This window comes from Passer montanus, unplaced genomic scaffold, assembly GCF_014805655.1.
Source record: "Passer montanus isolate IOZ18808 unplaced genomic scaffold, ASM1480565v1 scaffold17, whole genome shotgun sequence".
In the NCBI taxonomy this organism is placed as follows: Eukaryota; Metazoa; Chordata; class Aves; order Passeriformes; family Passeridae; genus Passer; species Passer montanus.
In genome coordinates this window covers 12,068,980-12,090,393 of record NW_024364270.1, presented here as the reverse complement: position 1 = coordinate 12,090,393, position 21,414 = coordinate 12,068,980, and the positions used below count along the sequence as shown (strand labels likewise).

Genomic DNA, 21,414 nt, shown 5'->3' with positions numbered 1-21,414 from the left:
GTAAATGCACAAGTCACATGAATCCATAGCTCTGCTATGTTATGGTGCTACAACAGTACAGACACAGCACGTTCCACATTTATGGAGCTCTTTCTGTTTAAAAAGTGCCCTTCCATTTCCACTTCCACTGAAGCTAATTCATTTGACTACATTATATACTCTGTTGGAAGCATGTTAGACATACAGAAGTAATTCTCTTTTGAAGGTGTGTTTTCCACCAGACAGCACTCTGATGCTCACACCCAGTAACCTGCATCATGAAGTCTGACTGCAATGAGAGTATCTCAAGCTCTTTCTAGCATTAGATCTTTCCACTGCACCCCATGGTGCATGGCCAGTATTTTCCTCTGACCAGGACTGTGTCTTCCTTTGGTCATTCCTGATGTTCCTTTGTTTTCCAAAGAAAGGAGAGAAAACAGACCTTCTGCAACACACCTCTTTGTCAAGAAAGCTTTCCATCAGTGCAGGACAGGCATCATTCCTGTCATATTTGTATGGAGTCTCTGCTACACAGAGGGGGAAGGAGGAGGACAGCCGGCCATGTCCCTGCCCTGCCCAGCTGTGCTGTCACAACTGGGGACTGTGGCTCCTTCCATCTTTGCCACTGGCTCATGGTTACAAACTCCCCATCGTTTCTGCATGGGGCTCTGCCTGCCTTTGGAGGCTGCACTGCATGTCCTGCAGCGAGCAGGGTGACAGCCCTTGCACTGCTGCCCAGAGGGGACCAGTGCTCACAGTACCTCTTAGACCCCGGGAGGAACTTTTTATTCCAACAGCTCATTCAATCAAGTGAAATCATTTAACCAATGTTTTTTCACATGTTGTCTGACAGTCATTTCTGTTTCTTTTTCAATGGAGTCCAATGGGATCTTGAAACAGTAATGAGCTTTCTCTAAATGCTACCTGTATTGCTATGTTCGATAAATGGTCATTATTTAAATTGATCTGGAATGCCTGAAGGGGGTGATTTAAAACCACCTAACCCTCTCTGTTTGCCATGAAACCACTGCCAAATGGTTATTTGAGCATTTCTAAACTGAGTTTGTCAGGTTTTCCTTGCTCATCCTGGTGATCAGGCAGACAGAGGCATGTTTTTCCCGTCTTGCTTTCTATTAATACCATCTTTCCTCCGCATGAGTAGTGATTGTAACTGAAGGCTATTAAACCTCATTTAATTCAAATGCAGTGCAGTTCTTGAACAGTCCCACTGGGCAAGCAGGTTCAGCAACAAGTCACTGTCCTGGAGGAAGCCCTGATCATCCAGTGCCTACTCCTGGCTCTCGTAGTTAGATTTTAAGCTGGTTTTCTAAATTAATTCTGTGCTTACAACTGGAAATCCCTGCAGCTGTCTCTGCTGAATTACCTTTCTGTAAGGTGCAGTGCAATAGGCTTGTTCCTGCACTTCAGTACCAAATTCCCATTGATGAGGACACCAGGGAAGAGCTGGATGCTTTGAGAGTCCCCAGGATGCCTGGGTTGCTCAGCACCATAGAGAAGGATCACAGAAGGATGATGCCCATAGTTTGAAGCAAAAAGGAAAGAGCAGATGCCAAAGAGGGTGGCATGGCCTCACTAACATCTGTATCCCATACATCCAATGTCCCACAAACGGGTGCCCCTGACAGATGTCCTGTTTGAGAGCTGGGAGCAAACACAGCTGTGTTGCCCTCCTTTTCCACTGGGAAATGCACAGAGGGAAGCACAGCATGATGGGTTCTGTGTCCACACACATAATAACGCCCGCTGGCAGAGGACCCTCCCTCAGTCACCCTGAACCCCAGCTTTGGGGGTTTGGCTCACCTTACACCAGGGGTGAGGTACAGCAATGCCAAGGGTCTTTCCCAGATCAGGAATTGAGGAACAGGCTGTGGTATTCCATGGCCAGCCAGGTGTTTCCTGGAGGTGAAAGATGTGCCAACTCTTACCCTTGAAGGATTTCCAGCACAAGGCAAAGGTCCAGACCAAGTTGTGGCTTGGAAGGTAGTGGAGAGGTGACAGAATATTTCCTCAGCTAATCCTCTTTGCGCTGTATCCCCAGCCCACTCCTCCAGCCCCTCATCCCACTGCTGTGGCTACTGCTGGCTGCTGGGCTCTCCTCTGGCACTCTGCTCCCAGCTTTGGGATTGAGTGCCAGGGCTGAAACAAAGGCAGGGTGAGGGCCTGGGAGGGCTGTGTCCGTCTGGTCCCACCGGCAGCCCCATCGCCGCTGGCTCACCACCACAGCCACCTCTCACCACCACGGCCGCTCTCCCTGGCTGCCAGGAGTGTTTCTGCTGACTGGATGCTGAAGTTGGCAGAGGTGGCATTCAGGAAGCAGCCAGCAGGTTAATCCTCCTAATAATTTGTAGCCTGAAGGACACAGAGAGAACTGACATAGAAAGTGTTGATGCTGTGGGTTTCTATGGCATTTAAATTTCATCCTGGTCTTGATATTTGCATATCAATTACCCAGGAAAGAAGGGGAGGAGGAAGGGCAGAGGTTATGTGGGAGCTAAGAAAACACTGAGAGCAATAGTCCAGCAAGCACAGGTCTTATTGCAAAAAATTATGCTGACTGCCTACCAACACTTTTCTTTCTTTAGCAAGTCTTCCCCATCTCTTTCTGTCTTTTACTTTGCGTTTTTTCCTCCTGAATCCTCTGTAAATGGAGCATGGGCAGATTAGCTGGTTCCCCTTCATTCCTGCTTGTCCAAAATGGACAGTAAAAAGAGAAGGAGAGAGAAAAGGAAAAAAAAGAAAAAACCCCACCAAACTCAAAATGCCTGGAGCCATGGCTTGTGGATAAAAAACAGCTGCACATGAAAAACAATTGGTGTGGGGTTTGAGCTATTATGGCTTGGAGAATGAAACACCAACTCACCCTTTCAGAAAGATGGCAAAACCTTTAAAAAGTATTATTGAAAATAGGGTTAGAGGTTGGGTTTTCATAGCAGTGGATGTAGAGAATTTAATGCACTTGGATCCAGCCCTGTGCACTGCCAGGCAATCCCCTGCGGCAGTGGACTTGGGACTGACCTTTCTTCCTAAAACAAATCCCTGTCAGAAGGCATTTTGGTGCTGCTAGTCAGAGAAGTGTAGCAGCTATTGGACCTCCTGGACACCTGAAACAGCCTTAACCCTCTCTTCCCTCCCTTGAATCCCACAAGAGAACTGTGAGTAGAAGCAATTCCTGCTTTCATGACCAACACTTACTGGGGAGACCCATTCCCACACTAAAAGGACCAGTGCTGCACACAGAGTGACAAGGATTCAAATCTTTACCAGACTACACAGTAAACAGGTTTTTCTGTGATTAATGAACAGGTTTGGCATTATGTGCCAGGTGCAGAAGTCTTCTCAAGAGACTGTCATGGTCTCAGTTTTGCCCCCTCATATAATGTGAAGTGTAGTGAGTAACTCCAGAATTTCTTCTTCCTCTCTTTTTCAGGTTCCTGACTGACCCTTTGCATTTTTCCCTTGTGGTGGCAGAAATAGGGTGTTTTCCATCCACATTACGTCTTCTATCTGAAGAATAGCACTATCACTGTATAATCCTTCTGTGACTTGACTTCCAATTACATTGAATACCATAAATCCCATGAAAGTTCTCCCATTCTTATATACACACTGGTCAAGCATGCAAAATACTTGGCCGTAAAAAGCTAAGTTAGTCACTGGCTAAAGGGCAAGGTAAGGGCACTTTAGCTCCCTTGCTTTCTCCAGTTGTTTATAAGGTGTTGTCATATCATAATTCATCTTTAACAGGAATTTGCATATCACAGAGCACGTGAACAGATTGCCCAGAGAGGAGTCACCCTCATTGGAGACATTCAAAAACTGTCTGGACTCAGTCCTGTGCAATCTGCTCTAGGATGACCCTGCTTGAGGGAGGGTGGACCACATGATCCACTGTGGTCCCTTCCAGTCTTACCCAGTCTGTGACTCTGTGACACTGTGAATATGGAGCTTTACTCAGTAATGTTTGCTCTGGGTTTTCCTTTGGTTTATTTTCCAACAGAAAACTTGGGAATCAAGTTGTTTCAAAATCTCATGAGTCAGTGAAAGGTTTTGGTTGCACATTGGATGATGGTTGGAAGATTTTCAGTGATTTGCAAAAAAAAAAAAAAAAAAAAAAAAAAAGAGAAGTGCAAGAGTTAACAAGGTGTTTTAATAGGAAGGATTAAAGATGTAGTACCACAACAGAGCAGAGGGAGGTAACTTCAGACCCCATCCAATATCCACTTATCAGCTGTCAACTTCCATTGACTTCCTTGGGCTTTGAATCAAAACCATATTTTTTATTGAAACAAATTTATATTCCTTTCTACAAAGCTCTTCTAAAATGTTTCACTGTGTGCATGGTACATCAGCCTCCATTCATGGCTAGAGGAGCGGATCATCTCCTAAAAATTACAACAGCCACAAGATCTGGATCAGCCAAATTTTCTCTGTAGGACTGCTAATCCAGTAGACCCTTCATAGAAACAGTACTGTCACCAAATCCTGCACAGTAAAGGACCAGTTCTACTGCTGGGCAGAGTGAGATACATCCAGTCCTGCCCAGAGGACACTGAAAGGGTCCCTCGATGAGAACTAATTAACAAAAATAAGCGTCTCTAGAGCTAAAACACATAGGTAATTGTTCAGCTGGGATTGCTGCCCTGCAGTTATACTGCTTGGCAGAGACTGCTCCAATCCAGCCTCTCATCTTCCCACCAAACTGTGATGCTCTGTTTGGGTAGCACCTCCACCCATGCCCAGCACTGAGCAGGCCCTGCCCAGCTGCTGGAGGAGCAGTGAATGAACCAGCAGGCTCAAGCAGCACACGTCACACTACTTAAAATAGCCAGGCATGTCTGAAGGACTGCATCGACCCCAAGGGCCTCCAGTTAAACTGTAACAGGAGTTCTGCATACTTCCACAGATGCCAACAGAGAAAATGCTGATCTTTGAACAAGCCTCTAGTTAAAAATAAGTTTGATATTTTGAATTTTTGAGATTTTTTTAATGACAAAAGTCTAAACCAGGTGGCTCTAACTGGGTGAGGTATTTCTCCACCCCCTCCCTGCCATGGTCTGTTTCTAAATTTAGCTTCGTACAGTGACTCAAAAGTGTTACTCCCAGCTCATCCTCACCCTTGGCAGGGTGCCTGGGGAGGACATCCACTGAGGATCATCTCTCCTCACACGATTCAGGGACCAGGATTTTGCACTGACAGATAAGGCCAAAAGGCTTCTGCTCCCACTCCCCAGGGACAGCATCATGCCTTTGGGGACTTCTGCCAAAGCAGCAGGCTCCTTCCTTCAGGTCACCTCCTCAGCATCTCTGAGAAGGCAGAGGCCATGCCCCCAGGCCTGTCATCCCTGATTATTTCCTTCACACTTACTGTGACACGTCTGTTGAGGGAACATCATTACTCTTTAAAGACTTCTTAAGTATAATTGAGAAATGCATACACCAGACAGGTGATCTTCACATTCTGAGCCTTTCCATCTACCTGTCTACCTACAGCCATACTGCAGGAATCATGGAATCACAGAATGGTTTGGGTTGGAAGGGGACAGATATCATCCAGCATCTGCCCACTGCCATGGGGAGGGACACCTTCCACAAGCCCAGGTTGTTCAAAGCTATCCAGGCCTTGAACACTTCCAGCAATGGGGCATCCACAACTTCTCTGAGCCATTCTGTTCCAGCACCTCACCACCCTCACAGTGAAAGGTGATGATGAGCTATCAAATGACAGCTCTTGCTCTTCTCTAACTAGTAGTACAGTATGATCCCAAAATCTGATGATCCTGAAGAAATTTGGTGAGAGGTGTACATTCGCCTCCTCGCAAATATGTGATTTTTCTTCCTCTGGTAACTCAAGAGGCAACACTGACCAACAAAGGAAAAAAAACTGTGCTGAAACACCTCTGTGCCCTTCTAACCTTCTGGTGAACTCCCAGCAGAATTGTGGAGCACAGACAGCAGCACCTGCACCTGTCCTGGGAAGATGCCCACAGTTTGTGGCAATGCACAGCTCCCCAGGATGTATTCACTGAGCCACTGGCTTGGGTGCCTTCATGGCTGAGGTGTGTGCAGGTCCCATGCAGCCTCCAGGAGCCAGGAAAGGGGTGCAGGAAGATACGAGCTCCCCCTGGCTCAAGTTGCAGACTGTGAGGCCTTCAAGAAGTAAAACAAATTCCTCTAGGAAGAGCAGAGCTGATAGGCAAGAAAGTGCAGCTGAGTTATTTGGCTTAAGAGGACTGAGGCACATGAGGCAGGCAGCATCTAAAAGGAGTGGGATCATGCTATAAAGCTCTGAAATGTATAGATACCTAAGATCACTTTGGGATGCCATCTCTGAGGTTATCTGGAAATTGTCCTTTATTCTCTCCAGTTTTCTGTTCCATTAATCTGTTTCAGCAATATTCAACCTCCTGCCTCTGACAGTGCTGTGAGTTTGTCCTGAGCACACACTCTCTCCCTCTCCCATCCTCACAATTACACACCCACTGTGTAACCCCTCTCCTCATTTCCATTCACTGGGCACTGCTCTTTCCTCTTCCAAGTTAAACCTGAGCCTCTTTGCACTCTGTTTCCAGCTTGTGCTAGCACCATTCACCTCCTTTAAAATGTTTGTTCTGCAGTTTTTCAGTCCAGATTATTTCCTTCCCTCCTTATTCAGGGATTTCTGCAGAGTCATTCTCTGCTCCTGTCAGGTCTCATCTTCTGCCCTATCAAGGAAACTACTCCTGCTGCTTATGGACCTCAACCTGCTCTCTGCTCCTCATGCCAAATGGGTTGACACAGCAGTGTGAGCTCTTGCTCAGATCCACCCAGACTTATCACCTGGCACTGTTGACGTAGAAGGATCTGTGAGTTATGAGTTGCAATGGAGATAAATTCCCCATCTGTGGCTTGCACTTTTCATTTCCCAGCCCTGCAGAATGTGACTGCTCAACCTGTCTGCAACAACACAAACCCCTGTGTGATTCCTTGGCAATGCATCACCGTTTTGGAAGATGCAAGGCAGAAAGCCCCTGGAATATCCTTTACCTCCACGGTCCCTGCTATAAGGAGGCTCTGACGTGTGGAAGCATCCCCCACCATGACAGTCAGGCTGCAGGAAAAGCCCCTGAGTAGCTCACAAGGAGCCATGGGGACTCAACAGGTGCCTGGGGACTAGAAGTCCCTGTCTAGAAGCTCTCACCTGGAGGGCAGAGAAAATGACAGTGGCATGGCAAGCAAAATGCTTCCCTGTGGCATGTAAGTCAGCACTGAAAAATTAGAAAGATGGCAAAGATCAACCTTCCTCTACTTTTTAAGGTAAAGACATAGAGATAGCACTGTCCAGCCAGATGATTGTGCACTAAATACTTCTCAGTGAGCATTTTGGTGATGATATAATCCTAGCAGCTTAAAGTGTGTGTTTGAAATGCATTACAGGAGGCAGTGTGGTAGTCTTAAAATACTGTTATGCTGATTTTTAAATCAGAATCATTCTTAAGCTGTCCAAGTTCAAAGTGCACAGAATGACATATTGCAAGAGCATTTTGTAGCTCTTGCAACATGCTCGCCTCCCAGATTAGATTCAGGTAAGTAAAAAAAAAAAAGACTGCTCAGAAGTGCTCCACCCTTGATGGTCCTTCGCTGACACCTAGAAAGGTAATGGTCTGGTGGCGAGCAGCAGATGTAACTGTGTCTTTTCCTATTTTCAGAGCCCAAAACTGCTGTTGCAGTAGGGTGACCAGTGCCATCGAACCCATCAGACCATATGGGAGCCAAGCCATAGATTGCCAATTCCCAGGAATGAAGGGAAAACCTCTCACGTTTACGTGGCTCCGTCGCTCAGTTACCCGAAGAGCCGATCAAACAAGTAACGTCTTCAAAGCTGAGCGACCCGGGGTTACTTGTGGCAAACTAAGTCCCTCGTTTGAAACCGAACTGGGCCGGAGGAAGGCTCCCTTTGCAGCTTCACTTCCACCCTCTGTGCCCCGACAGCGCGCCCGGGCTCGGAAGCCGAAGCCCCCGGGCACTGGCGAGGGGTAGCCCCGAGTCCCGGGGGATCGCGGGTCTCTCTGTGTCTCCGGGCTCCAGCCCGCCCGCCTCGGGCTGCCGCGGCGGAACCGCTGGGGCTGCGGGCGCGGGGCGGGCGGTGCGTGTGTGTGCGTGTGTGCGTGTGTGTGTGTGTGTATGTATGTGTGTGTTTGTGTGTTTGTGTGTTTGTGCGTGTGTGCGTGTGTGTATGTATGTGTGTGTGCGTGTGTTTGTGTGTGTGCGTGGCCACGGGGCGCTCGGCCATGGGGCGCGGGATGCGGCTGGCGCTGCTGCTGCTGCTGGGCGCCGCCGCCGCCGCTGCAGGTGGGTCGCGACCGGCCGCGCTCGGCGCTCTCCGTCCTCCGCGGGCGTGCGAGGTAGATACGCGCCGCGTGCGCGTGTGCGGGTACGCGCGTGTGCCGGAGCGTCCGCGCCCGTGTGCGCGGGGTGCGCGGGCGAGCGCACGCACCGGGAACCGCACGGGCGTGTGCGCACCGCGCTCACACGCGTCGGTCCCTGTACGCACGTGTCCGCACACACGCGTCTAGGCACGCATGCATGTGCGCGCAGGGCGGGTGCGCGGGTGTCCGCACATGCGGTGCTGTCGGTACGCGGCGTGCGCGGGCGGGCGTGCAGAGGCAGGGGCCGGGATGCGCGTCCCCCCCGCCGCAGACAAAGACGGGTCCGGCCGCGCCGCACCGCGCTGTGCTGCGCGGGGCCGCCCCTGCCCGCGGAGCCTCCGGGTGGGCTCGGGCCGGGGTTTCGGGGGTGCCGCGGGAGCGGGGCCCGGCTGCGGAGCGCTGCGGGTGGCAGTGGCGGGGCGCTGCGGGCTCCGCAGGCGCTGCGGGCTCCGCAGGCGCTGCGGGCGGCGGTGCCCCGAGACGTCGGGGTGCGGAGAGGGGCGGGCAGGGTTTCCAGAGCCCCTTCCCGCAGCGTAAACACTTCGCGCTCAGAGCTGCCCGCAGCGGGGTCCCGCAGCAGACACACTCGGGCATAAACAGTTTGCGTAACGCTTCCTCGGCCGGGTGCAAGCCGAGTGCCAAATTTCTTTTTTAAAAAGAAGAAAAAAAAACTCTGATGGGAAACAAACATTTAAGCAGGCACAAGATATAAACGAAACATCACAAGGCATGTGTTGCTAAAATGCTTAAGCAGGAAGCATATGATTTTCCATGGATGTTTTCCCAGGTGAGTCATGGTACTTGCTGCACGCTCTTACTCATTACTGAGGATCCCAGTCCGGTGGCATGTACAGTAGATAGAACGGGAAGATTTAGTTGGGCAGATGCATTAAGTGCAATAGGGAAAAGCACCTTTTCCAGTGCTGTGGCAGACCGGTTGTGAACTTGTGACTGCCAGCATAGAAACCTCTATGCTCTCAGTTTGTCCTTTTACTGAATTGCTGTGGCAGCCAGTGTTGCACTAGAAAGCTGTCACTTTTCATAACATGAAGTGCCCTGCATCGGTCATGCAACTCTTTTCCAATTCAAGTGAAAACAAACACCCTTTCAAAGGGGGTTTCCTCTCCCCCCTTTCTGCCCCTGGGACCCACGTTCATGTGCCAGCAGCATTTCTCAAACCCTGCTGAAGCCAAGGTCCCTTGCCCCAGATCTGATCCCGGGTGAGGAAAGGACCCGTAATGCCCGAAGACAACTGCAGTCAGTGACCGTGCATGACCAGGGCTGGAGCATACCCCGAGCTGGGAGCAATCAAATACTCGCAGCTCCCGGGGTCTGACATGGGATTTTGTAGCCAAGCTCTCGCAGCTGGGCTCAGGCAGAGCCTTGTCCCTGCCCTGGGGCCATCTACCACAGCCCTACCACCAACTGCAGTCACGGGGAAACCTCCCATTGACCAGGTCCTCCTCCACTGCATTCCTGGAGGCAGCAGTCTGGGGTGCAAAAAACAAAAGGACTTGATGAGCACGAACAGTGATCTCAACCTGTCTGATGGTGCTGACTGAGCCCTGCTCTTCCTACCGCTTCCCAAATCTGCTTTGCAATCCCACAACTGAGGGAACCGCAGTAAATGTTCATCTATTTGTGTAGCGGCCAACTGCACTGTGTTACACGTAAGCCAAAGAATCCAGGAAAGCAGCCAAAGACATAAATTAGGCCAATACTGGCTAGCCTAACTGATAATATGATAATAGCACTCAACTTACCTACCCCTCAGGAGAGCTACGTAGGTTAGTTAATGTTTATACAGCGCTTTGGAAAGGATGTTCGGGAGTTGTAGGTGATATTACAGTGACCTTACAGTTCTATTTGTTTACTTTTCTGGAAAAAATATATTCTGCACAGTTACTATAGGTAATCCCCAACACAGCTTTACCAGCACACTGTAGGAAGCTAACTTGACTGAGCATTTCTTATTCACTAAAATTTTCCCAAGACTGCTTACCCAGTGAAATCCAGAGACTGGATTCAGAAGTGCCTTATACTGGGTGTGTAGCAAGCAGTGCTCCTCAGCTGTTCTGAGGAAATGCTATAGGAAATCCATATAGAACCTCTGTGGTAAAAATGGTTTTTATCCAGGGTGCTTCTTGAGGAGTGGGAGAAGTGGGGGTTGCTGTCAGGCTTGGAAGGCTTAGCACTGCTAGTGCATAACACAGCTTAATTGCAACTATGACACTAGGCAAAAGCTGAATAAGCCCCAGATAAAGGATTTATTGGATGCTAAACTGAAATGACCTTCAGACATAACAAAAAATGCCAAGAAGAAGACATTAATTGGTGCACAAAGCTGACTGTGTATAACGGGCTTGGTGATAAAGAAGACATTATGCACCTCAGATGCTTTGACCTCCACACATACAAGTCAATAGAGATTTTTTTTTTAATTAAACAATTCCCCAAATACTGCTTTGACCTATTCTGAAATTTATTAATAAAAAGTTGGAGAGCCCCTAATCAAGCATTGCTGCACCAAGAGTTACATTGATTACATGTGAGAGTTACATGGTTTAACATTAAAGCCCATGGTGATTTTATTTTTCTTTGACTCTGTAACTGTGGATTTTAAAATTGACAGGACTTCCAGAAAAGCTTGGACAAAAACCACAGAGCCTCAGCTGTGTGGCAGCTTGCCAGCATAATTTCAACCAAAACTTTTTTTTTTCTTCCACTTACACTCACCAGCAACAGCCTTTCCAAACTTAAGCCATGCTACAATTAAACACTGGTGTCAGCAGCAGTTTCTGATTGTGGGAAAATTTGGGGTAGGGATGGAGTGGTGGGAAAGGGGGTGAAGACTTGAGGTCCTTGCTGGCAGGTGATGTTCCTGTGGGCTCTCACAGCCCCGACACCTGGTGTGCTGCACGGTGGGCTGGGTCGCACGGTGCTGTTCCCATGGCAGTGTCCTGGCCTCGTGGCAGCATGCTGCCTTGGCGGCAGCTTCCCTTTCTTCTGCTGTTCTCCACTTGCCCCGGGCCCCCGGATCCCTTTGGAGATCTCGGGGCATGGGGGGCATGGCCCTGAAGCCTCAGGGCGGGAGGGGAGGGCGTACTCCTGTCCCTCTGTCTGCTGCCTGCTCTGCATCTCCTGATAGGTAGGGATCTTCCCAAGCGCAGGGAAACCCTGAAAGGTTTTGGGGTGGCTTTTTTTGCTTCCATAGACACACTGAGCTCCGCAGAGGGGAGAGCCGAGCGCCACACCGTCCCACGGCCCCCGCAGGGCCCGGTGGGTGCCATCGGCACACGGCTGCGGCGGGGCAGCATCCCGCCAGCCGCGGGCCGCCTCTGCTCGGACGGGCTGAGGCGCTGCCGCCTCAGGAGCCGCCTGCAGCCCCGCTCTCTGCCCCGCAGGTCTGGGCGGCGCGGCGGCAGCGAGCAGCCCCTGCGAGAAGGCCTGCAACCCTCGCATGGGCAACCTGGCGCACGGGCGGGCGCTGCGCACCGACACCTCCTGCGGCCGCCGCGCCGCCGAGCGCTTCTGCAGCTACAGCGAGGACGCGGAGCGGCGCTGCCGCCGGCCCCGCTGCGGGCGCTGCAGCGGCAGCCACGGCGGGCTGGCGCACCCCCCCGCCGCCATGGCCGACTCCCCGTTCCGCCGGCCCCGCACCTGGTGGCAGGCGGCCCAGGATGCCCCCCGGGAGACCATCCGCCTGGACCTGGAAACCGCCTTCTACTTCACTCACCTCATCATGGTCTTCAAGTCGCCCAGGCCGGCTGCCATGGTGCTGGAGCGCTCCCAGGACTTCGGCGAGACGTGGAAGCCTTACAAATACTTTGCTGCTAACTGTTCGGCCACCTTCGGGCTGGAGGATGATGTGAGGCAGAGAGGAGCCATTTGCACTTCCAGATATTCGAGCCCCTTCCCCTGCACAGGAGGAGAGGTAAGTGTGCCTGGGCTGGGACCAGGGAGCCGCTGCTCCAGCTCCCTGTCCCTCTGCACCCGTGTTTACGCTTCGTATCTCACTACACCGGCATCTCTTGTCATCGCACATATTTCACAAGGTGAATTAATGTAATTCGTTCCTAGGTGATGTAGGCACCGCCCTGCCTCTTGCTTTGCTGCGTTCACAGTCCCTCTCATTTCCAAAAAACTCCTTTCCTTCCACCCGGTGAACCCCGCTACACAACTGCAACCTGGGCACGTGCTGCTGATTCCTCAGGAGCGCCAAGGGAAGGAACGTCACTGTGGACAGCTTTCTCCAGATCTTGCAGTCCTGTGGTTTTAGGGTGATGCAAATCAGTCTGGCCAAAATGCAGCTATGTTAAAATGAATAATCACCAGACTGACTTTTAACAGTGACTGCCTTTGCTGAGAAGCAGGCACATAACCAAAGTAGCTGCTACTCACCACACACTGAAGTATGGCTCCCATAAACCAGGTTAGCCAGGTAATTCTAAAACTAATACCTTGTCTTTTTTCCTGTGCACACTTATAACTTGAAAAAAAGGAAGAAAAGCATCATATTTGCTAAGAAGAAAAATACACTTGAAAGTTGGACGATTTTCAGTATCAGAAACAGCAGATAGCAAGTGATGCCTTTGCAGGCGCTACCAATAGTACTCTCCCCAAGGGGCAGTTCCATCCCCCCGGGCTGGGATCTTCCCCTGGAGCCGCGGCCACGGGGCCGCCCTCCTGTGTCCCCCACTCGTGGGGACGCATCCCCGGTCACCAGCTCCGGACTTTAAAGGCTGCTCCCTCTAGTGGCCTAATTTATTGAACTTGCCTGAAAGCTTAATCAAACTTTAAATTTCTCTCTGGCCTAACACAGAAAAAAGATAAAATCTGGTTGGTGAATCAGGACATCACCTATGTCATTGCAGTTTCTGCTGAGAACTGGTTTTGAGGTGAAAGCCCGATCCTTGGAGACCAGCATTCATGTTGAGAAAAATCATGTATTCAGACCCCTTTGCAATCACTTGTGATCACCTCTAGCCGTGCTCTGGCTAGGAAGGCACTCCGAGATGCTTTTTCACTAAAGTGCATCTGTTAGCTGGGTCTCAGGAGGCAGCCTATGTCTTGCTCTGGGAGAAGTCACTCCATGCCCTCATCAGCTGAGAAACAAGGATCTCCAGACCTGTCAGACAGATCCAGGGTGACTGTTCCATTACATTCTAAATCAAATGGTGAGAAAAACTGCTGCCTTTCTTTTCTTGCCATCCTTTGCTTGTGCTCCCAAAAAGCTGCCTAATCTTCCTTTCAGAGTGCAATACATAAAGGGGCTTACGAGAAAGGTGGAAAAAGACTTTTCAACATGGCCTTTTCTGACAGGACAAGGGGAAACAGTTTTATACTGAAATCAATTTAGATGGGACATAAGACTTTTTCTGATTATAAGCATCATGAGGTACTGAAACAGGTTGCCCAGAGAAGCTGTGGATGGCTCATCCCTGGAAGTGTTCAAGGCCAGGTTGGATGGGACTTTGAGCAACCTGATCTACTGAAATACGTCCCTACCCATGGCAGGGATGTTGGACTCAATTATCTTTGAAGGTCTTTTCCCAGCCAAATAATTCTGTTGTTCTCAAACAGGGCTAACTACAAAGTAACACCTACAAAAGAAAGGATGTATGTACACCACTGAGCATTTCTCAGTCCCTCTGTACTCGTGCCAGCCTCTGTGTCCCACCACCTGAATCATAAAGTTATGCCAGCCTGTGATGGATGGAGAAATCTACAGTTCTTAGGCCAGCCAGTGGGGTATATTACTTGCATGCTCCTTTTTTAGCTTTCCAGGGATTTTCACTCAGGGAAGAGAAACCCAGGGCATCTTACAAGGCAGTATTTGCCTCACTGGTATTGGGTCCCCTGTTGCTGGCATCCTGGTGCACTTTTCATTGTGGTCACTGCACACCAGGAGGGTGCTGTCCCTGCACACAGGATGGGAGCTCTGCCAGGAGAGAACCTGTACAAATCCCGACCTCAGGCTAGCTCCTCTCTGGGCTGGTGCAGTCTGGGGACAGTACAATGAAGGTCTTGTGTGTAGAAACCAATGCCTGTCTCAAGAAGAAAAGTAATTTGGTGCTGTTTGGTGCATCGCAGCAGCATGCTGCAAAGAGAGGCTATGTACTGAGCTTGCTCCTGTGGGACCTCTTCTTTTGGCATCCCTTTAGTCTGTGTTATTGCAAAGAAGCTATAAAAGTCAAGAGCATTTAATTGTTCCAAGATTTAAACAAATACTGCATCCAAGGGGCTGGAGCTTAGAAGATTTTGCTCACATGGTACACTTCAGTTTCCTGCACTTAACACCGCTTTTTACCTGCAAAGTAATAGCAGCAGCTCTCCAGATGGCAAGCCTGCATGCTTAGCAAATATCACATTTAATTTATTACAGTGTGCTGCATTCCAGCAATTACTAGTAGCTGCCAATAGCAACATGTATCTGACCTGAAGAAACATCAGAATTTTTTGTTCTGTTTGGAGTTATGTTGTGCTTTACTCCCACTTTGGTAGCACCTAATTTCAGACATATGCAAACAGTAATTTCACTTGAAACAGTGGTTTCAAATATGCAGTCATCCAAAATGTCCACGTCTGAAGGGTATTACTCATTACTCTGAAGGGTATTACTCATCTTCCTTAAAGCACAACTACAAATTCTGTGAGTGCCACTGGGTTTCTTTTGTAACTTTTTAGATTTGTTTTTTAACTGGGATATAACAACTGTAACCCATGATCCAAACCGTGTGTCACATTGTGTGCTGCTTTCTCACACTTCAGACATTTCAACGCCACATGTGCATTTCTGGGCACAGCATTAAGGGCTTGCAGGATTTTGCAGGATGTTGCAGGATGTTGGGGTCTCTCTGCATGGTGCTGGCAGCTCATTCACTGCTGTCTGTCCCCTTGGATGAGCAGTTTGTCTCACGTGATTCACCCCAAATATCACTGGAGTTTGGCACAGAGACAGCAGCTTGTTGAGCTGGTGGCTTCTGGGTTTACCCTCTGTAAAGAACAGGCAGTGCTGATCCACCTGCATTTCTGCTGATTGTTATGGTGCCTGCAAGCCCTGACTCAAGGCAGAATCCCACAGTTCTGGGGCTTAGGGCCTGTTTTCAATATATCACCCGTCTTAATTTGGGTCAAAGGTGTATCTGCTTCAATTTTATTAAAGATCAGACTTTTTGCATTCTGCCCTCATCATCATGAGTCATTCCTTAGATGCCTGCTTCAACTCTTATGACAGAAATCCTCCCTCATTAGAATTTGCCATGATGTTGATCTTGAGGAGATTTATGATAGTGTAGAAAACAAGCTGCCAAGTCTCTAGGTTCATTTCAAAGACCCAGACCTCAGAAATGCTGAAATGGCTCTGGGAGATGCCTTTCATCCTTCTGTAGCAGTGTGACTCTGGGCTTGCCTATGCAGTGGTGGGACTGGGGTGCTGGAGAGCTCTGGGTGAGTGATACTTTTGGAAGGCTGCAGTCACCTCAGCTGGGTGCCACCTCAGCAGTGGGAGCCACACAAGGCAATTATGTCACACGCCATGTGTGGCACTTGGATGGTCTATTGATGGGTAGAATCACCCCATCAGGGGATTGCTAGGTCCCTGCTCTTATTTGCTATCTGTCCCTAAAGCTGCAAGTCCACCAGACTTGGCTACCTCTGATGTGGATGCAGTTCCAGCCTGAGGCAGGCAAGAGATGGAGGATCAACAGCCCAGGGGTGGGAGTAGGAAGGAAAGGACAAATCTGGACAGAAGTGCCAAGCAAAGAGGTTGAAGGCTGTACTGATGTCAGGAGCACTGCGCTAAAATGCCCTGGGTTTGGTCTAAATAGTTTTCTTGGTGGAAGTAAGCCTGAGTTCACAGGTCAGCATGTGCCCAGACACCTCAGGGGCTCTGCTGAGCTGAGCCCCATGCCAGGGCAGCCTGGCTGCAGTCTGACCTCACGCAAGGAAGAACCACTGTTTCAGCAACCAGCAAAGTAGTCAGTGATTTCTCTGCAGCTACACAGAAGCCAAACAAACCAACGGAGCCTCTCCTCAGTAGGGAACAGAAAGGAGGCAGATGGTGGGTGCCCACCTCCTGCCCTGGCATCCCAACCTTGGTACAGCCAGCCTGGGTTTCCAGCAAGCTTCAAGCATCTGCCTGTTTGAGGAGTTGGATTTGCAACATTGTGAAGGGGACCCATTCCCATGTCAGGGAATAATTTCGGATCAGCTGCACGCAGAGAGGTCATTATAGACTTCCCCTATGTTTAATACAGTGAATTAATTGTTTCACAACAGCAGTTTGTTAAGCATAGGCAGAAACCTCATATACAGTTAGCCTTGTATCACCAATGTTTTAAGAGAAAGGCTGTGGCCAAGTTTTAGCCTGAATCATACAAAAATGCTACAAATGCTGAGTATTTTCATTGTTTTTCAGGGTGTAACCCTTCAGCCACATTATTGCAAGGGAAATCAGAACTGGATCCACCAGCCAAACATAATCTGATCTAAGTAAACAAGATGCAGAAATAAACTCTTTCAGCTTCATGCTCAGACAGGAATATTAATTTTACTAGTATTCAAAAAAGGCTATCTTCCCTCCCATAGTTCAGATTATATTAATATTTCCTTTTCAACACACTAATCTTAAAATTATCCTTGGCTAGGGATCATTGTTGAGGGCTCAAGGGGCCCTTAGCAGATGTTAATTCTTTAACTGTGAGTGAGAGTGACTGTCCACTCTGCAATGCAATTATCTCATTTACTTTACATTCCCATCTGTGGTCAATTCAGATTAGCTCGCCTGAGTGTCCCCATTTAGACAAGCTCCAGGATAAAAGGGCTTACTGAAGCAGAGTCTCCTTGACAAGATTTTAGTAAATTAGTAACTTATTTTAGTGTTCATCTATGCAGAATACTGCTAATAAATCACTTGGAGACCTCAGCTATTGTTGCTGTTTGCTATTTATAGAAGAGGCATATTTGCAGTTTGACTATATTCCAGCAACGAATTCTAACATGCTTTTAACTTTTGAAGCATCACATTTCCACTGTTTTGCTGTGGGATGCGTGTCTTACTGAGCATTTTATTGATCTCGTGCCTTCCGTAGTGGAAAAACCTCCCTATGTTTTCTCTGTTACTGGTTTTAAGGTGACTGACTTCTGCGTGTCTTACTGAGCATTTTATTGATCTCGTGCCTTCCGTAGCGGAAAAACCTCCCTATGTTTTGCCTTTCTCTGTTACTGCATGCAGCCTGACTCTCTTCCGTGAGGATTTGGACACCATTCCTACTGGTTTTACCTGAAATTAGCTGTGTAGAGCAGAAGTAAATTGTGTATTTCTACTCAGAAGTCTGACCATGACAGTGAGTGGTTGTAACACTCGCTGCTGAAACTAAGAGGAGTTAAAGGCAATCAGTAACTTTTATATTTGAGTCCACGATTTTGGGTTGTAGAAACTTCAGCCTGGTTGGCCTTTTTCACCTTGTAGGCCAGAAAAAGCTTGGTTTTCAAGCTTATCATTGTTGTCCTTAACTTAAACTACATTTTAATTGTGCTGAGGTTCTTCAAGGATCTTGTGGATAACAGGAGATTTGAGTTCAGTCACTTGCAGGACTCCACAAAGAACCTGGGCAAATATGCAAAAATAATCTCAAAACAGCCAGGGATGTCAACCCATTAGGCTGCAAACACCTTTTTAAATTGTCCTGTGCCACTGGCATCTGCACAGAGAGAAAGCAAAGGCCCAAACTGATGAGAAGGAAAGAGGAATCCTGGCAGGCGTTCAGCAGTGCTCAGGACGTGTGAGGACACAGCTAGGGAAGTATGTTTTTAAGTCCCATCTCTACACTTTGTAGAACTTCTTTGTAGGAAAAAGACTTCTTTAAGAGTGTCTTCCTGATCCTCCTATCTTTGGGAAAACAAAAAAAATTGTTGGTCTGTTCAGAAATGCCATGTGCAAAGGAGAGTCTGTTCAGCTAGGCATGGCTGGGGGGATGGCCAAATCCTGTCCAGCTGATTTATCATTAAATCCAGGAAGATATGGGAGCTGTTGTTTCACAAGCACAAGAATAATGATTCATAGAGGAATAGTCAATGAGATGAAGTAAATGAGGCTGGGCTGGAGTCAATAAAATTATCTAGGAGCCTAGAAATCTCAGGCTGTGGCAGCTGGCAATAGCAGCACACTGGCAGGACACCATCTCACACCAGCCACCTTGCTGATGGCTGTGGTGAAGTGCATCTCTTGGTTTGGTCCTCAAGCTTTCCCTCCTGCATGGATGCCCATCTTCCCAAGCACTGTGCGGGGTTTCCAAGCTGGTGCAAGTTTCCAACAGGGGAGGAGGGGAGATTTTCCCTTTAAATAATGTGGCAGCAAAAAGCCAATCAGAGGAAAATGGGAAACTTTAGCTTAGTTTTCACCTGGTTGTGACAAATCCCACCCCTTCTCCCACTGGCCATCCTAGAGGAGTGGCATGTCTCCTTATGAGGCCTCCTGGATGCTCAGCATCTCTGAAGGACAAGGGCACGTGAAGAGCAACATGCTTCTCCAACCTGCCCCATGATCCTCTGCATGATTTCTCCCGTTACAAGTAGCCCATAGGATCGTCTCCTTTTCTTCCTGGATTTCCCAGTGCTTTGGCACTTGGGGTTGGATTGGCCAGGTCTTGAAATACAGCCGCCTCTGGGATGGAGCATAGCCAGTGTTTAACAGTGCATATCAGCAGTCCCCTACTTGGAACAGCAAGTTTCTAACAACTGCTTCTGGATCGACCTCCAATTATGGCTAAAACAAATTATTCTTTGGAGGCAGCTTGGCCAGTCTGTGAAAGGGGGGATATTGTAGGCTGCCAACAGCAGGAGGGAATGGGTCCCAGGGCTCCAGGAGACCCTTTCCAAACTTCTTATGTAGGATGTGGAGAGCACTGTACCCACAAAAAACAAGAGGAGTTTGGGTAGGCAGAATTTAATTCTCTAAATTGGCATCTGGCCTTGTTAGCGGGACTATTGCTTCCCTTGAGAAAAGTGCCACGGGATTTTAACGGTGCCTCCGGAGCCTCTCTTCAGGCACTGCACCCCACTGCTTCATTTCACAGTTCATTTTTGGCATGAAGAGAAGGCTAGCTCACTTATTCAGCTCCCAGTTCTCTGGCTGGAAAGTAGACTGCCATGTTTCTCATTGGGATTCCTGGATACAGCTGGTTACATGGGAAGCATGTAACCCAAAGCAATGTATTGACATGTCTCAGAAGTTTTGGATCAAAAGCTCGTTTGAGATTAATTGCCACGCAACAGTGGGTGTCAGTGTGAGATACCCAGTCTAACATTCAAAATCCTACACAAATGGTGAAGTTCTCAAATTCTCCATGGGTAACATTTTACAGGAAGAAAAGAAGTTGATGTCCAGAGCCCAGTTTACTCGCTGCATAAGTTTTGAGTCTTTTATCACCAGTCTCTCTGCAGCATCCCTCATTCCAGTAATCAAAATCTATAGCTATGGCTTGAAAGAGGGGTGCTGCTTCTTGTGGCCTTTTTGACAGTGTGCAGTTACATATAATTCCAACAAGTGTTCTTTTTCCTAGAATTAAGTGTATCTCATGGTAGTTCAAGCAGACAGTCCTATAGACACAAAGCCTTTTCATTATAAACAAGAGCAGTTGAAAAATATTCATGGAATTGTGTTACTCACAGGCTGAAAGAAAATCCCCTTGATCCTTAGTACCACTGCAGTTACTGAAACACTAACCTGCTGCCTTTCAGGCTTTTGCAGTGGTGTGTTGTGCTCAGAAGCTGTCAAAGAGGTTATTCTGCAGCTCTGGGGAGTGAGCCAGCTTTTCTTACAGCCCTGCCAATGAAGAAGCAAGTCCAGTCCTTTGTCTGGCTCTTTGGAGGTAGCTCCAGGGTTTTTTTTGGTCCTCCATATGCACAACAGGTACTGCTGGCCGGCCAAGGCTGAGAACATAAATCTTTTATGGGGATGGGGAAAGGAGGGGAATTGCTGGAGGGATGAGTATTTAAATACCATCTTTCTTGCTGATGGCTCAAAGGACTTCATATCATCAGCTGAGATGCGTTGGCGCATTTTCCTGACTGGGCCAGCGCAGCCCTGGAAACGGTGATTCTAAAGATGAGAAAAAGCAATAATTTTATTAATTTTCCTTGATAGTCCATAGCCAATGATATCATGCATCTGGAGGGTTTTGTGAGCCAAGAAACTGAGTGTTTCTATCTGATGAGCGAAAGTAGTGGTTAAACAAAACAGAGCCATTGTGGAATAAATTATGAATTATTGGAGAACTATTAACTGGAGATGACAAAATCCAAGAGGTTTGAGCTGTAGTGAGATTTTCCTGATAAGAACATTACTTTTGTGATCATTGATTGCATGAAGACAGGAATGACCTAGTAGTGTTTCATTTTCATCTAATGAAATTGTGTAGTTGAATGTTGAAGAAAAGCTGAGAAGATGTCTCTCATCTGGCTGATTATTGTCAAAGATTTCAAGGATCCTGGAGAAATTCCAAGGGTCTTCCCTAGTTCTCCTTCTGCCTTTTCCAGCCCCTCACTGGTCAGCTGCCACATGTGAGTTGGAGCATTTCTCGGATAGGTTCTCACTTTTGAGAATGGCAGAAGAATGCTTTGAGATTCCCAAAAGACAAAAGTTACCTTGGTAAAAATTAAGGGATGATTATTTGAAATAGTTGGATTTTCCTCCTTGAAGTCTTTGTAAGATTGTATAATTTTTGGATGCTGAGGCAAGAGATTATTTGTCTTGATTGATGTGCTGTAAAAGGCTGCAGAAAGACTGGAGGCATGGGTCAAATTCTGTCTTATGTCAAATTATATGAAGGATCCTTGTTAAGGCTGCTGCAGGAATGCCATTTCTCCAGCATCTCAAGGAGCTCAGGGACTGCTGGTGGTGATACACAGTGGCTTACTGTCGTGGTTGCTTGGGGATGTGATTGAGTGCCAAACACTATGGCCTGCAAGATTGCAATGCCCACTGTGATGTTAGTGTCTTTGATGG

The 21,414-nt window shown here is 48.2% G+C and overlaps 1 protein-coding gene across 2 annotated transcripts in view; it reads left to right on the top strand.

Moving 5' to 3' along the window:
• Window positions 1-8,248: 8,248 nt before the first annotated feature.
• The window catches only part of NTN4 (netrin 4), a 48,368-nt gene continuing 35,202 nt past the window's right edge, over window positions 8,249-21,414 (top strand). Inside the window, exons 1-2 of one of the 2 annotated variants that reach the window (XM_039703884.1) lie at window positions 8,249-8,328; window positions 11,810-12,339. In XM_039703884.1, the coding sequence (XP_039559818.1) occupies window positions 8,268-8,328; window positions 11,810-12,339 (591 nt within the window). In that variant the 5' untranslated portion in view covers window positions 8,249-8,267. The other variant, XM_039703885.1, reaches the window with a different exon arrangement.